Consider the following 18,154-nt stretch of genomic DNA (forward strand, 5'->3'; position numbering starts at 1 on the left):
ACGTACGTCAGACTGTGTAGTAGGATTCGACATAGTATAAAGGTAAGCAGAAGACCACGATGAAACAATCATCATCTTCTCAGAGTTCAGCACTACAAACACAACTTGAACGCTTCAAACACTCAACTCAAACTCCTCTCACCATGTGTTGCAGAAAGAACCGTCAGAGATACTTCGAACAACAAGCGCTGTATTCGCCACCTGCGCGAGGCTGTTGTGGACAACGTCGAGCACTTCTGCAGACAAGAGCCCAAAACACTTACAGCTTCTCCGAACGACCTACCATGGTAAGCCTACAGTGCACAAGCTGCACGCGACAACTGACTGACATGACCAAGGCTGGCCTCCTTGCCATCAGTCTCGGTCTTGGTGCCGAGAAGCTGGGACGTACCATATCCGAGAAAAGACTCGAGCGTAAGGAGAAGAAGGCTATTGCTGTATGTTCCGATCCTGAAACGTTAATCATGATGTCAGCTGACCGGCTCTTATAGCAGCATGAAGCAATTTATGGCTCTTCATCATCGGCGCCACCGCCGCCAATCACAACTCGAGAGCAGAATAGCAGGACGGAAAAGAAACGCGAGGAGGCTCAGCGCGCACTGGATGAAGCTCGTCGAGAGCCACCAAGTGCGCCACAGTACGAAAGGAGACGTCGAAGTATGGAGACAGAGAGGGTCAGTAGTGAGGAACCGCCGCCGAGTTACGATGATGCAGTACGTCACCGTGGAAAGCGCTCTTGACTTGTCCATGTCTGCAGTGGACGCGTATTATATACGATACTGATGTAAATGTGGGTTGGCATAATGCAGGTGATTCCAAGGTTCATCTTATTTTGTAACTATCTTTAATTAGCGAAAGCTATCCTGTTGTTTATGATATCGGCGCCGCTCTTATCACCTGAAAAGTCTTGCTAGCAAGTTCAGAAGCGTCAGTAGATTTCAGTGATCGTATCGTACACCAGGGAGTCGTGGAGGGCCACGATGTTCATTGTTGCCAAGACACTAGTACACGTAGCGCGTCACTAGAATTTCCTGCGAGCTCCTCATTTCTCTGCATTCCAACCTACCACTCCCACCACTAAACTTCTTTACGTGTACACGACTTCCCTTCTTGTTCCTTTCATCTCCAATTCATACCTGCGCCAATGCGGTAGCCCCCCACATCTTCAAAATGCCTCCTCGGTTACGGTGTCAAAATTTCTCAACATCGGCCACCCCATCGCAGGCCACTCAGTGCTTAGCTGCACGGCCACAGGTCGCCTGGAGCCCATCACGGCATTCGCGACATTTCTCACAGACACCATGTCCACAAATCACATTACGGCGGCGGAAATTCTATGAGTGGCTCAATGGGCCGGGTCGACAGCTCAAGGAACCTATACCCGACTCCACAAACTACCTAGGAGCTTACGACAAGTACGGTAACCTGGTACGCGCTGGCCCTGGATGGCGGAGAGATGGGGGTGCGAAGGCTGCTGCCTCGACTGAGGCAGAGCAAGCTGGAGCCGAGGCCAAGGCAGAGGAGACGACAGAAAAGGCCACACCTGCAGGACAGGAGAGCCTGGATGCACTAGATGCTGCCATTCAGTCTGGTGCAGCTGAGGAGAAGGATACCAAGAAGCCGAAAGAAGCGGACGACGACAGCAAGCTTCCGCCTGAGACGGCAGAGGACTTGCGACCCTTTCCCCTCAATCAGTGGTTCCGCAGCCAGCCAGTATTGAGCGAAGACCTCCGGGAAGCAATCTGGCGGAGAGTCAAGAAAGATGGGGCGACAGTATCGCTCGCCAGTGTCGAGTTCGGCGTCAGCAATGAACGCGTCGGCGCTGTTGTGCGACTGAAGCAAATGGAGAAAGAGTGGATAGCGCAGGTATGTTCTCCCATTTTTATCAATTTCCCCACAACACGACATGATGAGCTTCTTAAAAATCGATTAGTCTTTAAGACATCCACATGGTTACAAAACTTAAGTCATGCTCTTGCTGAACGTCGTCGGCTTGTTCTTTGAAACAACGGAAACACACTGTATTACAATTGCTAATCCAATGTGTGCAGGGTAAAACACTCGCGCTCCCTTACTCCAAGGCTGTTCTTTCCATGCTTCCAACAACCCCACACATCGATACCTCGCTTCCTGGGAACAAGAACAAACGTCCTATCACGCACGAGCCCATCAACGACCTCGCGGTACATCCCGCGACACGCCAGCAGCTCTTTGTGCCTGTTGCTGAGTCTCGGCAATTCACGCGTGAAGATGCTGGCAAGGCTTTTGACAACACGCTGTTGCCGGCCGACGCACGCATTCCTCATCCAGAACTTGTGCAGGCTGAGCGTGAATTGCAGTCTGGACTTTCGTTCGAGGAGCGCAAGAAGCTTGCCGAGCAGCGATTTGAGCAAGAGCAAGCAAAGAAGAGACAAGAAGAGAAGCGCAAGGAAGAGGAGCTTAGGGCCATGAAAGTGGTGCCACAGCGGAGGTGGGATTTCGTCTTCAAGGACGTCAGCGTAGAGGCTGCAGGCAGAGATGGCAGAGGCGCCGCGGCTGCTGGATGGCGGTATGGTGTGCCGCACCAGGACCGCAAACGAGGCATCCCGAAGATCCCTACGCGGGTTGAAGCCTAAATTTATGTATAATGCTGTATATATAATACATGATGATCTGACGCTGGCCTTCACCGGTACTGCATCTTCTGGCCACCTCGCTTCTCCATCTTGGCCTGTCTCTTGCTTGCTTGCGGCTGGGGTACACCGGCTGCATCCTGATATCCACCCCTCATGCCCGTGTAGGTGGTGTAAGCGGAATAGGCACTGTAGACGGGGATCACAATCCACAGGAGCCAGGCGTAGTCTCCCACAATAGCAGCCATGACAATGCAGCCATATGTCCAATAGACGACATCCCACATGTACTCAGTCAGGCCCTTGGCATCGAGGTCTTCGCCAGGTCGCTTGACGGCGCCATCGGCATCGAGGGTGGGGCGCGAGAGGCGCTCGAAGTACAGCTGGATGAGCAGTTGCGGAGCCGAGAGGAGTAGATAGACGATCAATGACTTGCGTGACAGTGAGGCGCGGAAGACGAGGGCACGCAGGAGCCACCAGAGGCCGTGGACGGCGAGGGTGATGTAGAGGGTCTGGTTGAGGCGCTGGGCATTGGAAGCCGCGAGCGTCTTGGTGGCTTTCTACGGGGACTGTCAGTGACGGATGCGTGGGAGTGGGCGGCGGGCGCGCGGGCGTACCTTGGCCATGGTGAAGGTGCGATGTGGCTGTGACTGGCTGGACGTGTGCAGAGAAACGTCGTGCGTCTCTAGGCGGGACATTGTTTTGTTACATGTCTTGGCACTCGTAGCGCGTAAACCTACACCTTGACCGCGTCCACCCGCCTGCCCGCAACATCACCACCGCCGCCGCTCCAGCCAACGCCGCCCCGACTATGAGCGCATTACCTTGAGTCTCCGCCCTGTCTCCGCCGCCGCCCAGCAAGCATGTCAGCACCTCCAGGCGTAAATGCCCAGCTGCGCCAGATCCTATACTACCACCTAGACAACGGCTTCGCTGAAAACGCCCTGTTCTTTGCCGGCCGCCTGCACGCCCTCGATCCTCGCAGCCACGATGCCGCGCACCTACTTGCCCTGTGCAACCTCCGTCTGGGAAGATACAAGCAAGCCCTGGACGATGCGCGGACCAAGGGCAACCACACCCAGCATCTAGGATGCGCCTACGTCTTTGCCCAGGCCTGTCTCGCCCTCGGCCGCTACGAGCAGGGAGCCCAGGCGCTGGAGAAAATGCGCAGTTCCTGGGCAGGGCGCAACCACTGGAGTGAGTATCTATAGGAGTAAACACTGGTGACCTGTATTGACATTCGTCACAGACAAGCATTCCGAGACCTCACGACGCCACGTGCCCGACGCCGCCGCCTGCTACTGCATGCTGGGAAAGCTGTATGCAGCCCACGGCGACTCCAAAAAGGCCATTGAACACTTTGTCGCCGCGCTCAAGATCAACTCCTTCATGTGGGATGCCTTCACCGGTCTCTGCGACATTGGCGCCGTCGTACGCCCTCACAACATCTTCAAAATTACGCCCGACATGCTCCCTCCCGCCTCCTCATACAACCTCCAGCCTAGAATGAATGGCCGCAGCGCGCAGCCGCCTTCATACAACGACGTCGAAAACCCCTTTGTCAACGGCCAAAACGTACACGACGAGCACGCCATGATGGGTGAGGCTGGCGGCCCAGTCCAAATGCGCCCCATAACATCAAGAGCCCGTACCAAGACGAACCCCGAGAGTGATCAGACGGACATTCCGCGGCCCGTATACCAGAACGGACATAAGAGAACCGTATCTGGCCATTCTCTGCAGCAGCCACAGCCCCACTCACAAGCACCGCAGCAACCTCACTCCCAATCACAACAACAATCGCAACCCTTCGATCCTACAGCAGCTCCCCCACGGCGCAGTGTGCGGCTGCTGAACTCCATCACTCAGATTCGGCCTTCAAGTAGCAGACCAGGCGGCACCTCAAGCAGAGACCTCGAGTCGAAAGAGCGGCGCGAGCTACGGAAAGCAAGGGCGGCAGCTCCCAAGCCACGCTCAGGGACAGGTTCGACTGTGGGCAGAGTTGTTAGTGGCAACAGAAAACCGCATCTCGACAACTCTGAGCCCACGAAGCCGGAGAGACCACGGAGCGTGGCGGAGACAACTGTCGCACCGCCCCCCAGAATGGGTCCGCCCGCAGATACTTCACGGGACCGAGATGTCTTGAGCTGGCTACTGGACCTGCTCCTCAAGATAGCTTCTGGATACAGGCACCTGAGTCGCTATGATGCATCAAAGGCACTTGAGGCATTTGGACTCGTGCCCAAGTCACAGCGGGAAACACCGTGGGTCCTGGCGCAGATCGGCAAGGCCCATTATGAGCGCACACATTACACAGACGCAGCCAGCACGTTTCGAAAGATACGAGAACTGGCACCTGCTTCCTCCGAGCATATGGAAGTGTATTCCAATACGCTCTGGCAGCTCAGGGACGAGGTGGCCTTGGGTCATCTTGCACACACGCTGATGGACCAAGATCGTCTCTCTCCACAAGCTTGGTGTGCACTGGGTAATGCAAGCTCTATAAACGGGCAGCATGATGAAGCTGTCAAATGCTTCGCTCGAGCTACCCAGCTGGATCCAAAGTTCGCCTATGCTTTCACCCTCCAAGGTCATGAGCATGTCGCAAATGAGGAGTTTGATAAAGCCATGGCGGCTTATCGCAACGCCATTAGTGCCGATAACAGGCACTACAACGGTTGGTACGGTCTTGGAAACGTCTACGAGCGTCTGGGCAAGTACGAAGTGGCTGAGAAGCACTATCGGGCAGCGGCGGAGATCAACCAGAACAACGCAATGCTCCTTGTTCGGATAGGCTTGGTAAGTCATTATTACCCTTATTTGTCTGTCGAATACTAACATGAGTACGCAGGTTCTGGACCGCATGAAGAAGACTGAACCCGCATTGCTGCAGTTCGAAAACGCGATCAAGATCGAACCACGCTCCGTCATGGCACGCTTCCGCAAATCGCAAGTCCTGCTGAAGTTGAACGCGCCGCAAGAGGCCCTACACGAGCTTCTCTACTTGAAAGACGCTGCTCCAGACGACCCCAACATACATTTCCTGCTAGGTAGGTGTTACAAGAAGTTGCGAGACCGCGCGAGCGCCATCCGCCACCTCACGATAGCCATGAATCTGGACCCGAAGAGCCACGGCGTCATCAAGGAAGTCATGGAAAGTATCGATCAAGAAGACGACGGCGCATGGAGCAGCGAAGACGAACATTAACGTTGCTGCGCCTGTGGCCTTTTTGAACAAAACCCTTTGTCACGAACCGCGTAGCTCAATACCCGAAATGACTTCTTTATCCCTACGACAACGCAGCAATCATCTTCATCTTCATCAGCCTTGTCTTTTAGCGCATACCCCTTTTTTGGTTTCCACGTTTGCCTTTTTCTTCTCTTTCTCTATACCCATCATCATGGACTTGGACTTTGCATCATGGGCGCATTGGGGGAGGGGCGTAGCAAAAACGCAGCCATAACTTGACGGCTTTTGGCATAATCATGCATTTTGGAGAGGCGTTGCGATGCTTTGTTTTCCTGGCATTGACGCTGCCCAGTTGGGCTGGCGCAGCGAAGGGGATTACATTGGCGTAGTTTGTTAACGACGACGACTACTACGAATGACCAATACCCTGGATGACCACCACTGCTTTTTGCGCATACTCATCGTCTAGTCTTCTGCGAAGAAAGGCGAGATGGAGATTTTGGCGACTTGTACTATATATCGAAATGCATTGGGATATCCTTACCTCTACACACATGTTCATCATTCTCAACACTTGGCATCAAGCCCTCTTTCTTTCCTCTCTCCTCCTCACTCTACTTCAACACAGCAACTAACCTCCCCCCACTGACCTCCCGCCGCCTCATCCGATCTAACCCCGCATTCACCCCCTCCAATCCCTCAACCGTACCCACAACATCCGGCGGTACCAACATCCCTTTGGCGAGCAGACGTTCGCACCACGCACTAAGCGCCTCGCCCACTTGCGGCACTTCGTGGTACAGCTTAATCGGCACACTGTGCAGCACAACGTCTTTCGGTACGCCATCCTTTGGCAGACCCGTCAAGCCCACGAGATGAGATCTCTGCCCCGCTGAAACGGGAGTATGAGGTGTTGACGGCGGAGTCGGCAGTTTGACCTGTGATGAAGCTAGAACAGTAGGATGAGCAAGAGCGCTCATCAAGTGCCCCGCCGTTTCTCTACCCAGCGTATCGAAGCCAAAGCGCGCGCCTGTCTTCCCCGTATATGCGCGGATGATGTCCACCGCTCTTCCTGGGTCGTGCGCGTCAACGAGATAATCCGGTCGCGCTGCTTCCGAGGCTAGAAGTCTGGGACCGTGTTTTGCGGCATCGACAACTGCTACGACTCTTATGCCAGCGAGCCGTGCTATCTGCATCGTCACAAACGCACACACCGATCCCGCGCCCCATATAACCAGATTATCTCCGGCCTTGATACGTTCTTTGACGCCAATGCTATAGAAACATTCTTGTCGTATGTCACTAGGTATAGCCTCCGAATCCAGATTTCGTACAATACCGAGAATGTCAGGCCCGTCCTCAATGTCGGAGAAATCTAGCCCGAGACATATTCCTAGTGTGAGGGCCGCGGAGACAAAGGCTACGCCTAGTATACTGCCTGAATTGAGGGAGAGGTTGGGAGGCAGGCGGATGGTATTGAAGATGGATGCGATGCTGTAATGTTGGTATGCGGCTTTCCGTGGGTCGCGGTAGTCGGTTGAGGGGACGAGGACTCGGTCACCTTTTTTGATGCGAGACGAGGGTGCTGTTGGGGTGAGGAGAACTGTACCGCTGTATTCTCGGCCGGAGATGTAGGGGAGGGTTGGGATGCCGAAGTTGTAGTCGCTGGAGAGTTGTCAGTGGATATGTGGGTATGGGGCTGGGTGGTGGGTTCGTACGGTGCTTTCCAGTCGATTGGGTTGAGGCCTACAGCTTGCACTTTTACTAAGAGTTCGCTGTCGTGTTGGATGCTTGGAAGAGGGTGATCGGCGGAGACTTCGTATGGTTGGCGTATCGCATGGAGTTTCAATGCAGATTGTACCCTGGGAAGCGTCTCTTCTTTGCCTTTTCGTTGGACCTGTTCGATTGTTTTACGTCTCTTTGATATTGTCTCTTTTGAAGACGCTGCTGTGATACTACGAGTTCGCTTGACTTGCAACATCATGAAGATTGAAATTCAGGTTGCTCAGGGTGTGTGACTTTTACGTTGGTGGTAGATCGATCTCCTTCAATGCGACTCCTCAACTGGCTTCTGATCGCCAACTTTCGGGTTTCTGTTTGCGACCTCTCCGGAAATACGCATTTAGGTTACTCAAGTAAGTTAGATGCGATCTGCAAGTCTACAATAAGGACTCCTTAGGTGCGCGAATAACTGTTGTCATTGTGGATTAATATGGCACAATACGCGTAGTCCGCATACTATCAATTTACCGCCTCAACTTACCGTCGCGTAGCGTAGATAGAAGGGCCTACATCGGAGACAAACATATAGTGATACCTCGGAGTTGACGTGATGACGCATCCCGCAGATACCTAAGCGATTGCGTTTGAGAGCGCTCAAAGCACATCATCCGACCTCGAGAACCACGACACTTCTTCCGCACGATACCATTCAATACTTTGCGAAACAACCATTGATTCATACCATGGCGAAGCGAAACCGAGAGAATGGTGTTGCAAATTCGAAGAATGCAAGGCGAAAGACTGATGCGGCAGCGAAAGGCAAGAAGAAGCTGATCATCAATGCCTTCGTTGAGATGTGTAAGTTCACGTGACGCCCCCTCATAAAGCCAATCTACATACAAGAGCAACAGGCCGATCGAGCGAGTTGCCACTGGCTAACTTATCAACCTCCAATAGGCAGTGGCCATCAGTCACCAGGCCTGTGGAGACATCCTGACGACCATTCGCATGAGTTCAACAACATCGAGCATTGGGTAGAGCTTGTAAAGCTGCTTGAAAAGGCCAAGGTTCATGGAATCTTTGTAGCCGACGTGCTCGGTGGATATGATGTCTACAATGGCAATCTTGATGCTGCAAAAATCTCAGGCGCGCAATGGCCAGTCAATGAGCCTTTGGCCATTGTGAGTGCCATGGCAGCAGTCACCAAGAGCATCGGATTCGGCGTGACTGTCTCGACAACATACGAACAGCCATACCACCTTGCTCGGAGATTATCGACGGTCGATCATCTTTCGAAGGGAAGGTGAGACATCTGTTATTCTTATCTGGCTCAGGGACTGATTTGATCTAGACTTGGCTGGAATGTGAGGCGATGTGCTTCTTCGATCGCTGCATGGATAATAACCTTTACAGATTGTGACCAGCTATCTCGACTCGGCTGCGCGTAACATGGGTATGAAGGAGCAACTGCCGGTCAGTGTTTCGTGTACCTCGGCTTGGCATGGCTAGAGACTTTGCTGATACACTTCAGCATGACGAGCGCTATGCGCAGGCTGAGGAATATGTGAAGGTCATGTACAAGCTGCTAGAGTCTTCTTGGAGAGACGATGCAGTCGTACTGGACCGGAAGAGTGGCGTATACACGGTACCCGATCGGGTGCGCGAGATCAACCACGAGGGAAAGTACTTCAGCGTGCCGGGCCCTCACATATGCCAGCCAAGCCCGCAACGTACGCCTCTCATCCTCCAGGCGGGTGCGTCGAAGGCAGGAAAAGCCTTTGCAGCACAAAATGCAGAAGCAATATTTGTCTCCGCCCATGCGCCCGAGGTTTGTGCGAAGAACATCGCAGAAATCCGACACATTGCCTCTTCGCAGTTCGGTCGGGAAGGGAAGAACATCAAGTTTCTTGCTCTTGTAACACCCATCATCGGTCAAACCGAAGAAGAGGCCCAGGCTAAGCTTGCCGATTACCGCAAATATGCGTCCTTGGAAGGAGCGTTGTCGCTGTTCTGTGGTTGGACTGGCATTGATCTTGGAAAATACGGAGGCGATGAGGAATTGCGTCACGTCGAGAGCAACGCTGTGCGGTCTACTGTTGAAGGCTACGCTCGGTTCTCCCCTGGTACCTCCAAATGGACGAAGCATACAGTCGCGGAGCACGTGAGCATTGGTGGAAATGGTCCCATTCTTGTTGGAACCCCAACCCAAGTTGCGGATGGGTTGCAAGTCTGGATTGACGAGGCCGACATTGACGGTTTCAACATGGTGAGTCGTATCCCAGTTATTGTGGTAGTATTGACACTGATGCACGAGCTAGGCGTACGCCGTCTTTCCACAGTCGTTTGTGGACATGATTGAGTTGTTGCTTCCCGAGCTCAAGAAGCGGGGTTTGTTCTGGGACGATTATGCTGTGCCTGGTGGCACTTATCGCGAAAACTTCTATGCGAAGAAGGGACAGAAAGGGCCGCTTGAGGAGCACGTGGCATCGACGTATCGGTGGAAGGCGGGAGTCGATGCTAAGGACCACGTCATTCCGGAGTGAAAAGCAAATGCGACTAAGCAAGCTGAGATGTTGTGTATTTGAACAAAATCAAGTGCTCTAAGAGATTCGATACGCCCTAAAATTTGGTGCAAGTGACCGAGATGCCATATCAGTATGCGTCAGCTTGAAGATGTGCAAGGCAACGCGATCTTGCTCTGGGTTGCATCCTGCAATGGGGAACGACGCCGTCGATGTCTTGGGTGTTGCAAATCTGTCCTAGTTGCTGTCTCTCTCTCTCTCTAGAGCGCAAGGTCGCGTCAGTACAGGGGAGCGAGCACGACAACCACCGCGATTGCTGCGAGCCGATTTCGTCAGCAAGCGGAGAAAAGACGTGATTGCCCATCTGCCCGACCGGCGGCTCTGCAGGCCGGGAAAAGATAGCGCATCCAACAGCGTCTTACGGCATCGGTGCTTGAGAAGAAAGTTGATGATAGCGAGGCAGCTTACCCCGGGGCTTTAAAGTCGTCATGGGTAAAGACATGCGTTCGATGAGAGGGTGTCATTCCAGAGACAGCGAGGAACAGCGACCGATTACATAATGACGCCAAGCCCAATCTCAGGAACCGCGGCCAATCTAACGGCTTCGGGGCAAGAGTCAACACCATCGCGACGCGTCGCACAGCTCGCAGAACATCTCGCGTTGGCAGAGGGCACCAAACAAGATGAATCCCCTGCTGCCTTGCCAACTTCTTACCCCGTTTCGAAGCTGCAGTTGAGCCCAACGCAGTACCTCGATCATGTACGACGGCTTCGCGTCGCTGTCATAGGTGCCGGTCTAGCTGGCATCAATGCAGGTATTCTTCTGCCGGCGAAAGTGCCGGGCATCGAATTGACCGTCTTTGAGAAGAATTCCGATGTTGTAAGTGCACACAAGAGTTGTGGGAGAATCGCACTAACAACGTGCAGAGTGGCACGTGGCTTGAGAACGTGTACCCCGGAGTACGATGCGACATTCCATCTCATGTGTATCAAGCGACATACTCGCCCAACACGCAATGGTCCGAAATCTTCGCGCAAGGTGCTGAGATACGTGACTATTGGCAGGCGCAGGCTAAGAAGCACGACGTCTACAAGTATGTCAGACTTCGGCACCGCGTCGACGAAGCGGAGTGGGATGATGCACAGTCCAAATGGCGGGTGACAGTGCAAAACCTTGAAGATGAAACCACATTGACGGAAACCTTCGATTTCGTCATCACCGCCATCGGCCGGTTCAACTCTTGGAAGCTACCTGATTATCCGGGCTTGAACGACTACAAAGGCCATCTAAGACACACGTCGAACTGGGACGATTCATTCGATCCGACGGGCAAGAAAGTCGCTGTCATTGGGAATGGCGCGAGCGGTATTCAGGTCGTGCCAAACCTACAGCCCGTCGCAAAACACATCACTCACTTCGTTCGTAATCCAACGTGGATCGCGACATCGTGGGCAGGCGATGAGCGGACCTTTGAGCCACAGCCATACTCGCAGGAACAGCGCAAGGCTCTGGAAGACCCCGGAGTGTATCTGGCCTTCAGGAAAGATCTTGAAGATAGATACTGGAGACGATTCCGTGCCATGATCCGTGGATCAACCGAGAACCAGGGCATGCGAGAGCAGTTCATCGATGTCATGAAGAAGCGGGTAGCGCAAAAACCCGAACTGCTCGATGGATTGATACCAGATTTTGCCCCGCACTGCAGACGACTCACACCGGGGCCTGGCTACTTGGAGTCTCTCACCGAAGCGAACGTGGAGCTTGTCAAGTCGCCTATCAAGCGTTTCACACCTACAGGTATCGAAACGAGCGATGGCAGAACGTTCGACTTTGATGCGATATTCTGTGCGACTGGTGCCAACACCGATCTCGTTCCACCATTTTCGATCAAAGCGCGCGGAGAGGATCTCCACGAAGCATGGAAGCCCGGAGGTAAATGGGGCTTTCCTTACACATATTTAGGTCTGGCTACACCCGGTTTCCCCAACCTATTCTTCCTAGCCGGACCGCATGCTACGGGGCCTTCGGGTACAGTGCCACATGGCGTAGAGACGTCACTCACTTACTTCGCCAAAGTACTTCGCAAAGTCTCTTCACAAGGACTTAAGTCTTTATCACCATCGAAAGAGGCAACGGATGACTTTGTCGACTACTGTGACGCTTTCTTCCCGACCACAGTCTTGACCGATGAGTGTTCGTCTTGGAACAATGGCGGAATTCCTGGACAGCGTATTCACGGCTTATGGCCTGGTTCAGCTGCACACTTTACCATAGCTAGACGGGAGCCCCGATGGGAAGATTGGGAGTACGAACGCGAACACAAGGGCAATCGCTTCGCCTATTTTGGGAATGGGTACACTGAGGCAGAGCTCGATGAATCGACTGACTTGACCTCATATCTCAAAGCACCTGGCCAGGAAGTAGATTTGAGGGATCTCCATGAGCGCTGGTGGGATGTGCCGGGTGCAGAGAGGAAACCATAGATACTCGTATCAAGCTGTTCGAATGGATGAGCACATACTCGCTCGCCTGCAGTCAATCTACTCGCAAATTGGCCCGCTCCCAAAGGTTCGTGGCTCGTCGCTACAAGTCGCACTCATTCCGAATGTCACATCTTGCACTGTGGTTCACAATCTTGGATTGAGATTGCGTGATGACGCTACTGTTCTTACCGCGGTCTCGTCAGTGTCCACTAGGCCTTATCTCGTACCCACGCCGACCGTTGATGATGGCTGCCCCATATCGCGTCGTCAAGTACCTTGGAGATGGCGTGCTATCCCATCATCATGCCGTGTCCGAGGTACGACCGGGACAGCATACCGTCAGGCCTCTCGCTGCGTCTGGAGCTTTTCCGATGAATCTGGGACGATGTTTTGGGAATACCGGAGACGCGGCTCACTAATTGCACAGGCTTTGTATCGAGTGGATCTCGGTACCTTCGTGTGCCGAGGATGGAGCTGTATGGCGAGTTGTACTAAAGCAGTGTAGTATGAAGCATTGTCGCAACTTTTAGGTACTATATCTATCAAACGTTTGAAGCACGCCGAGTATGACGGGCATCAGTACTTCTGTTCATCCGGTATCGCCTTTCTGCAGGAGTGTTGACTATGGCCAACTCAGACACCTCCATTGAGTATGGCAGCGACGAAGGAGTTGAGAAGCGGGACTATCCAGGTGAGCATCAAAGTATCTAATATCCAAACACAACAGACTCACAGATAACAGTCAAATGGTACCGCTCAACGTTTTTCAACATGACCATCTTGGGACTCTGCAACTTCAGCGCACCAGGTATCTGGGGCGCAATGAACAGTCTCGGTGCCGGCGGAGCCCAATCACCACACCTCGTCAATGCAGGCAACGCGCTGACATTCTGCCTCATGGTCGTGAGCTGCTATTTCAGCAGCGTAATCGTGCACTATGTCGGGATCAAAGGAGCACTGATATTTGGAACGTAAGCAATCACACCCCGTATGAGCGCGTACCATCACTAATGCGAATTGCAGCATCGGCTACGCCCCCTACGCAGCAGCGCTCTACACGAACAACCGCTTCGGAACCGAATGGTTCATCTACCTCGGCTCCTCACTATGCGGCATCTCAGCAGGAGTCTTCTGGATGGCTGAAGCTGCGATCGCGATTGCATACCCAGAACCCTGGAACAAAGGAAAGGCACTGGGGTATTGGCTCACATACCGGCTTGCTGGCCAGATCCTTGGAGGAGCTATCAACCTTGGTCTCAACGCGGATCGCGATCAAGCGGGCAAAGTCACGTACACCGTGTATCTGATCTTCATCGCTTTGCAGTGTGTTGGACCGGTGGTGGGACTGTTCCTGAATAGTCCCGGTAAAGTCCAGAGGAAAGATGGGAAGAAAGTCAATCTGGCTATCCTAGAGAATCCATGGGTCGAGATCAAGGAGATCACGAGGCTTTTCTTTACAAAGCGCTTCTTGCTCATTCTTCTTTGGATCGGGCAAGCCGTCTTCGCTGAGGCGGTGTTCTTCACCTACCTTGCTTGTAAGTTATACCATCTACCTTCAGAAAAGATATAGAGCGCCCAGTACTGACTGAGAGATAGTATGGTTCTCCGTGCGTGCGCGCGCTCTCGGGTCGTTCCTCTCCGGCATCATCGCAGTGACCTGTGGGAACCTACTCGGCCAATACCTCGACCGCACCAAGATCCCTCTGCGTACCCGTGCACGCAGTACCTTCTGGGTCATCGTCGTTCTACAAGGCGCCTGGTGGCTCTGGGCCACGATACTCGTCACTGAGTTCCGCGATTCGAAACCGACATATGACTGGACGTCACCTGGCTTTGGGCGCGCTTTTGCCGTCTTCATCTTTCTGACTGCTGGGTTTCAACTCAACTACCTGTTCCTATACTTCATCATTGGTAGACTGGCTGTAGACGAGCCTGAGGTCATTCGTTATGCCGCATTGTTGAGAGGGAGTGAGAGCGCTTGGCAGGCTGTTAGCTACGGTATCACGAGTCTGACTGTATTCGCTGAAGTGGGAGCTGTATATTGGAATTTTGCGTTGTGGGGTGTGGCGATATGGCCGGCATGGTTGGTTTTGAGGGAGTTTGGGGTTGGGGAGAAGGTGTCCCACACACAGCCCGTCGAGAGTGGCTCAGTTGACTACGAACAACAGGAGGTGGAAGGGATACAAAAAGGCTTATCGAGCCGATAGGCATATTTGGCAGCGATGGAACAAGTGGCGCGTGTTTCAGACGAAGAAGTATGATGAATTGAACTGTATGGACGCTATGCTCAGTTCGCCATGTAAGAAAAGAATAATGATCAAAAAATGCACAGAGAATTGCCAGCTTTCCAGTTACAAGGACCTAGAGTTCCCGGCCAGCTACCGATGGTGAGTCTTCATATTTGTAGCACAGCACGCTCTCGCCTTCATGATTCAACGTATCCAGGACCTCACGAACGGCAACATCTTCGGCCATGAACCCCATCCACACCGGTGTGTCTAGTGTAGTCTGCTCGACGGCGTCAGCGGGGGGTCCAAAGCCCTCTATGGTCCTTGGGCCGCCGATATCAGTCAGGTGGGCGGGGTCGCGGCTCTGCCAGAGCGTCCACATGTAGTCGAGCTGGCAATGGTGAAGCCAGAAGAGCGGATCGTTGGGGGAAGAGTAGATATCGCTGATCTAAATAGGGTGTTAGTATTGAAGGACATGTAAAGGATTGCAATAAAAGAAGGTTACGTACGTCACCGCCAATAGCCATGTGTCCTAGGCCATGCGGCGACTGGAATGCGTTGGTACGGATTTTGTCCTCATCTTTGACGAAACTCAATCCATCGATGAAAGCCTGGAGCTGGTAGTAGTTCTTTGCTTCCATGGTCGCTGGGTAGATGTCTTCCCAGCCAGTACTTCCATTGAACAGATCAAAGTCGACAGCACGCGTCAAGCAGCGCGTGTTTGACGCCAGGGATTCAACAGGTCCGATGTTCAGAGATGTATTTCCAGCGAATGGGCCGTCCTTGATGCAACCATCTGTGTCGGAACCGTCGCCACCAAAAGCCTTCAGCACAGGTGAGGTGTAGATGGAACCATTGGCGTTGGTGGACGGGTTGTCGAGAGTCCAGTCCCAGTAGGGTTGTGCACCAGTGTAGTTGCATTCGGAGCGAAGCACAGATTCGAAGACCCAGATGGCGTAGCGGTGCCAAGGTAGGAAGACACCAACCGTGTGGATGCCGTAGATTGTGACGTTGGCTAGAGAAAGACCAGTTAGTATGGGTGTTGTTTCGGTAAGCAAGGTCTCATGAAGGGTACTCACCAGCAGATTCCGGATCATTGGCGAGCGAGGGGACATCTTGGCCGCCTGTCGCATCTTGTTAGCTGACATGTATGCTTGTGGATGATGCTTAGTACCAACCTCGTGTAGCGTTGATGTGTAAGGCGACAAAGTCGTCAAACCTGGTCTTCAGAGTGCTGAATACTTCGGTACCCTTGGAAGGTGCCTGCTTCAGACATTGAACGGCATCAATATAGGCGTTCTGTTCAGAAGCGTTCAGCGTACGCCTAGGGAAATGTCAGTAGAGGCCACCGACGGGTAGCTTTTGCCCCGAACCACATACCACTCCTTCCTGATGCGCGGGTTAGAGCAGCTGCCTGCAGTCTCATTGACAGGCAATGCGCTACTCAGCGAAGCGATTGTTAACGAAAGTAGGGCTGATAGACGCATTATGATGAAATTTAAAGAACGAGTGTGGTGTGGATCCAATAGCTACTGCGGAACGAAATGCTATCTATATAGACATTTCACGATATGTCTATGCATCCGAAATATGACAGAGACTAAACCTCCATGAATACGATGAAACGACGTTGAACGGGTCTGCCTTGTAGATCTTATGTCACGTTAGTTCGCGAGTCGTGCTTCGGTCGCGGTTCCCTCAACGTTGTTGCACCGAGTCTGTGGAGCGGAGGACACAGAGCCACTGGGGATTCGCTGATCAGCATTAGCGTCGGCGTTGGGTGGTCTTGGTGATCTATTTTGACATATAGCATGTCGGTAGCTCGAAGTCGGATGCGCTGAACAACTAGCACCCGCATCCGACATCGAGCTACCATGTCTCTCGCGTGGTATACCTAGCAGTTGGTACACTCAAACGCGGTGTTTGGAAGTAATGTTTCCGCTTTTGGTAAGGTCTGTCTAGCATGGACGCACGCGTTCCGGGGAATTTTAGGGCGTCATGGGCCTCTCTCTGGCCACATAGTGTTGAAGCTCTGCGAAATGCGATGGCTTAGGGGTGAAGTTCAGTAATCACGTGCCAAGGCGCCTGAGCTCGCATCAATGCGAACCAGGATTATGATGTAAAAGTCTGGGGCTGTGCAAACAGTCAAATCTTGTCGTAAGTTGGTCAATTGATGTAGGCATCTGGTGGAGTGAAGAGATTCTGGGTGCGATTCCCCAATGCGCGCATGCGATGCGATGATGCGCTTGAACCCTGCCAAGTCTCGTCTCAGCAGCCAATCGGGGGGATAGATCGTCGGGGAATTGTCACGGCGACCCTGTCAGTTCTCCTTCTCCCCACCTCTTCACTTTCCTTATCCTCTCCCCCCGCTTCCTACCTTACTTAATTGCTCCTTCCCCCCTCGTGAGCCGACAATGCCATCACTCATGGAGCTCCTACCTATCGCGGTAGCTTTTGCTGCTGTCATAGGAGGTTTCCTCTGGTACAGCAGCAGCAGCGGTGGAAGCCGCAAGGTGTTGAAGCCGACGGAATTCCAGGACTTCAAGCTCTCGGAGAAGACTGTCCTCTCGCACAATACCGCCATCTACCGATTCGACCTCCCGCGTCCTACCGATACCCTCGGCCTTCCCATCGGCCAGCACATCTCCCTCGCCGCTACCATCACTGGCCAGCCCAAAGAAGTCGTCCGCTCCTACACACCGATCACATCCGACGAAGACAAGGGCCATGTCGACCTGCTCATCAAGTCATACCCCACCGGAAACATCTCCAAGCACGTCGCGAGCTTGAACATTGGAGACACAATCAAGGTCAAAGGCCCCAAGGGAGCTATGGTCTACACACCCAACATGGTTAGGCATTTCGGTATGATCGCTGGTGGCACTGGTATCACGCCCATGCTCCAGATTGCGAAGGCCATCATGCGCGGACGCTCTACTGGTGACAAGACCGCCGTCGACCTCATTTTCGCCAACGTCAACCCCGAGGATATCCTGCTCAAGGACGACTTGGATGCGCTAGCGGCCAAGGACCCCAAGTTCAATGTCCACTACGTCCTGAACAACCCACCCGAGAACTGGACCGGCGGCACTGGTTTCGTTACTGCCGATATGATCAAGGAGAAGCTGCCCGCGCCTGCGAGCGATGTTAAGATCCTCATTTGCGGACCACCGCCCATGGTTGCGGCCATGAAGAAGGCAACCGAGAGCCTGGGTTACGCCAAGGCAAAGCCAGTCAGCAAGCTCGAGGACCAAGTCTTCTGCTTCTAGATGCTGGGGATGTTGGCTCGCCAGATATATTAATTAGATATTGACATCTTCGCCTAATTGATACCATTGCAATACACCATGACATCCAGCCCAACACCACTGAATCACTTTATGCCTGCATGTTGTT

The 18,154-nt window shown here is 53.2% G+C and overlaps 9 protein-coding genes across 9 annotated transcripts; 6 read left to right on the forward strand and 3 right to left on the reverse strand.

The window, feature by feature from the left end:
* Positions 1-329: 329 nt before the first annotated feature.
* Positions 330-2,615, forward strand: J4E88_005010 (uncharacterized protein; the record flags this gene model as incomplete). The annotated part of the gene is made up of 4 exons (XM_049398652.1): positions 330-437; positions 492-713; positions 1,297-1,866; positions 2,052-2,615. 4 exons carry the CDS (start codon positions 330-332, stop codon positions 2,613-2,615), a joined length of 1,464 nt encoding a protein of 487 aa, XP_049255332.1.
* A 50-nt stretch (positions 2,616-2,665) lies between these two features.
* Positions 2,666-3,238, reverse strand: J4E88_005011 (uncharacterized protein; the record flags this gene model as incomplete). The annotated part of the gene is made up of 2 exons (XM_049398653.1): positions 2,666-3,172; positions 3,230-3,238. The coding sequence occupies 2 exons, from the start codon at positions 3,236-3,238 to the stop codon at positions 2,666-2,668; spliced, it is 516 nt and encodes a 171-aa protein (XP_049255333.1).
* Positions 3,239-3,475: 237 nt separating this feature from the next.
* Positions 3,476-5,820, forward strand: J4E88_005012 (uncharacterized protein; the record flags this gene model as incomplete). The annotated part of the gene is made up of 3 exons (XM_049398654.1): positions 3,476-3,809; positions 3,862-5,411; positions 5,464-5,820. The coding sequence occupies 3 exons, from the start codon at positions 3,476-3,478 to the stop codon at positions 5,818-5,820; spliced, it is 2,241 nt and encodes a 746-aa protein (XP_049255334.1).
* Positions 5,821-6,664: 844 nt separating this feature from the next.
* Positions 6,665-7,783, reverse strand: J4E88_005013 (uncharacterized protein; the record flags this gene model as incomplete). Its single annotated transcript, XM_049398655.1, has 3 exons — positions 6,665-6,694; positions 7,017-7,467; positions 7,521-7,783. 3 exons carry the CDS (start codon positions 7,781-7,783, stop codon positions 6,665-6,667), a joined length of 744 nt encoding a protein of 247 aa, XP_049255335.1.
* A 484-nt stretch (positions 7,784-8,267) lies between these two features.
* J4E88_005014 (uncharacterized protein) lies at positions 8,268-10,067 on the forward strand (the record flags this gene model as incomplete). The annotated part of the gene is made up of 6 exons (XM_049398656.1): positions 8,268-8,382; positions 8,482-8,827; positions 8,876-8,888; positions 8,938-8,997; positions 9,056-9,790; positions 9,843-10,067. The coding sequence occupies 6 exons, from the start codon at positions 8,268-8,270 to the stop codon at positions 10,065-10,067; spliced, it is 1,494 nt and encodes a 497-aa protein (XP_049255336.1).
* Positions 10,068-10,605: 538 nt separating this feature from the next.
* J4E88_005015 (uncharacterized protein) lies at positions 10,606-12,530 on the forward strand (the record flags this gene model as incomplete). The annotated part of the gene is made up of 2 exons (XM_049398657.1): positions 10,606-10,926; positions 10,974-12,530. The coding sequence occupies 2 exons, from the start codon at positions 10,606-10,608 to the stop codon at positions 12,528-12,530; spliced, it is 1,878 nt and encodes a 625-aa protein (XP_049255337.1).
* Positions 12,531-13,154: 624 nt separating this feature from the next.
* Positions 13,155-14,737, forward strand: J4E88_005016 (uncharacterized protein; the record flags this gene model as incomplete). Its single annotated transcript, XM_049398658.1, has 4 exons — positions 13,155-13,221; positions 13,273-13,501; positions 13,554-14,065; positions 14,127-14,737. The coding sequence occupies 4 exons, from the start codon at positions 13,155-13,157 to the stop codon at positions 14,735-14,737; spliced, it is 1,419 nt and encodes a 472-aa protein (XP_049255338.1).
* A 154-nt stretch (positions 14,738-14,891) lies between these two features.
* Positions 14,892-16,245, reverse strand: J4E88_005017 (uncharacterized protein; the record flags this gene model as incomplete). Its single annotated transcript, XM_049398659.1, has 5 exons — positions 14,892-15,206; positions 15,268-15,773; positions 15,838-15,882; positions 15,937-16,082; positions 16,139-16,245. 5 exons carry the CDS (start codon positions 16,243-16,245, stop codon positions 14,892-14,894), a joined length of 1,119 nt encoding a protein of 372 aa, XP_049255339.1.
* A 927-nt stretch (positions 16,246-17,172) lies between these two features.
* On the forward strand, positions 17,173-18,027 carry CBR1 (NADH-cytochrome b5 reductase; the record flags this gene model as incomplete). Its single annotated transcript, XM_049398660.1, has 1 exon — positions 17,173-18,027. One exon carries the CDS (start codon positions 17,173-17,175, stop codon positions 18,025-18,027), a length of 855 nt encoding a protein of 284 aa, XP_049255340.1.
* Between the last annotated feature and the right edge of the window lie 127 nt (positions 18,028-18,154).

Source organism: Alternaria novae-zelandiae (assembly GCF_023758075.1).
Source record: "Alternaria novae-zelandiae strain BMP 2774 chromosome Unknown scaffold_9, whole genome shotgun sequence".
In the NCBI taxonomy this organism is placed as follows: domain Eukaryota; kingdom Fungi; phylum Ascomycota; class Dothideomycetes; order Pleosporales; family Pleosporaceae; genus Alternaria; species Alternaria novae-zelandiae.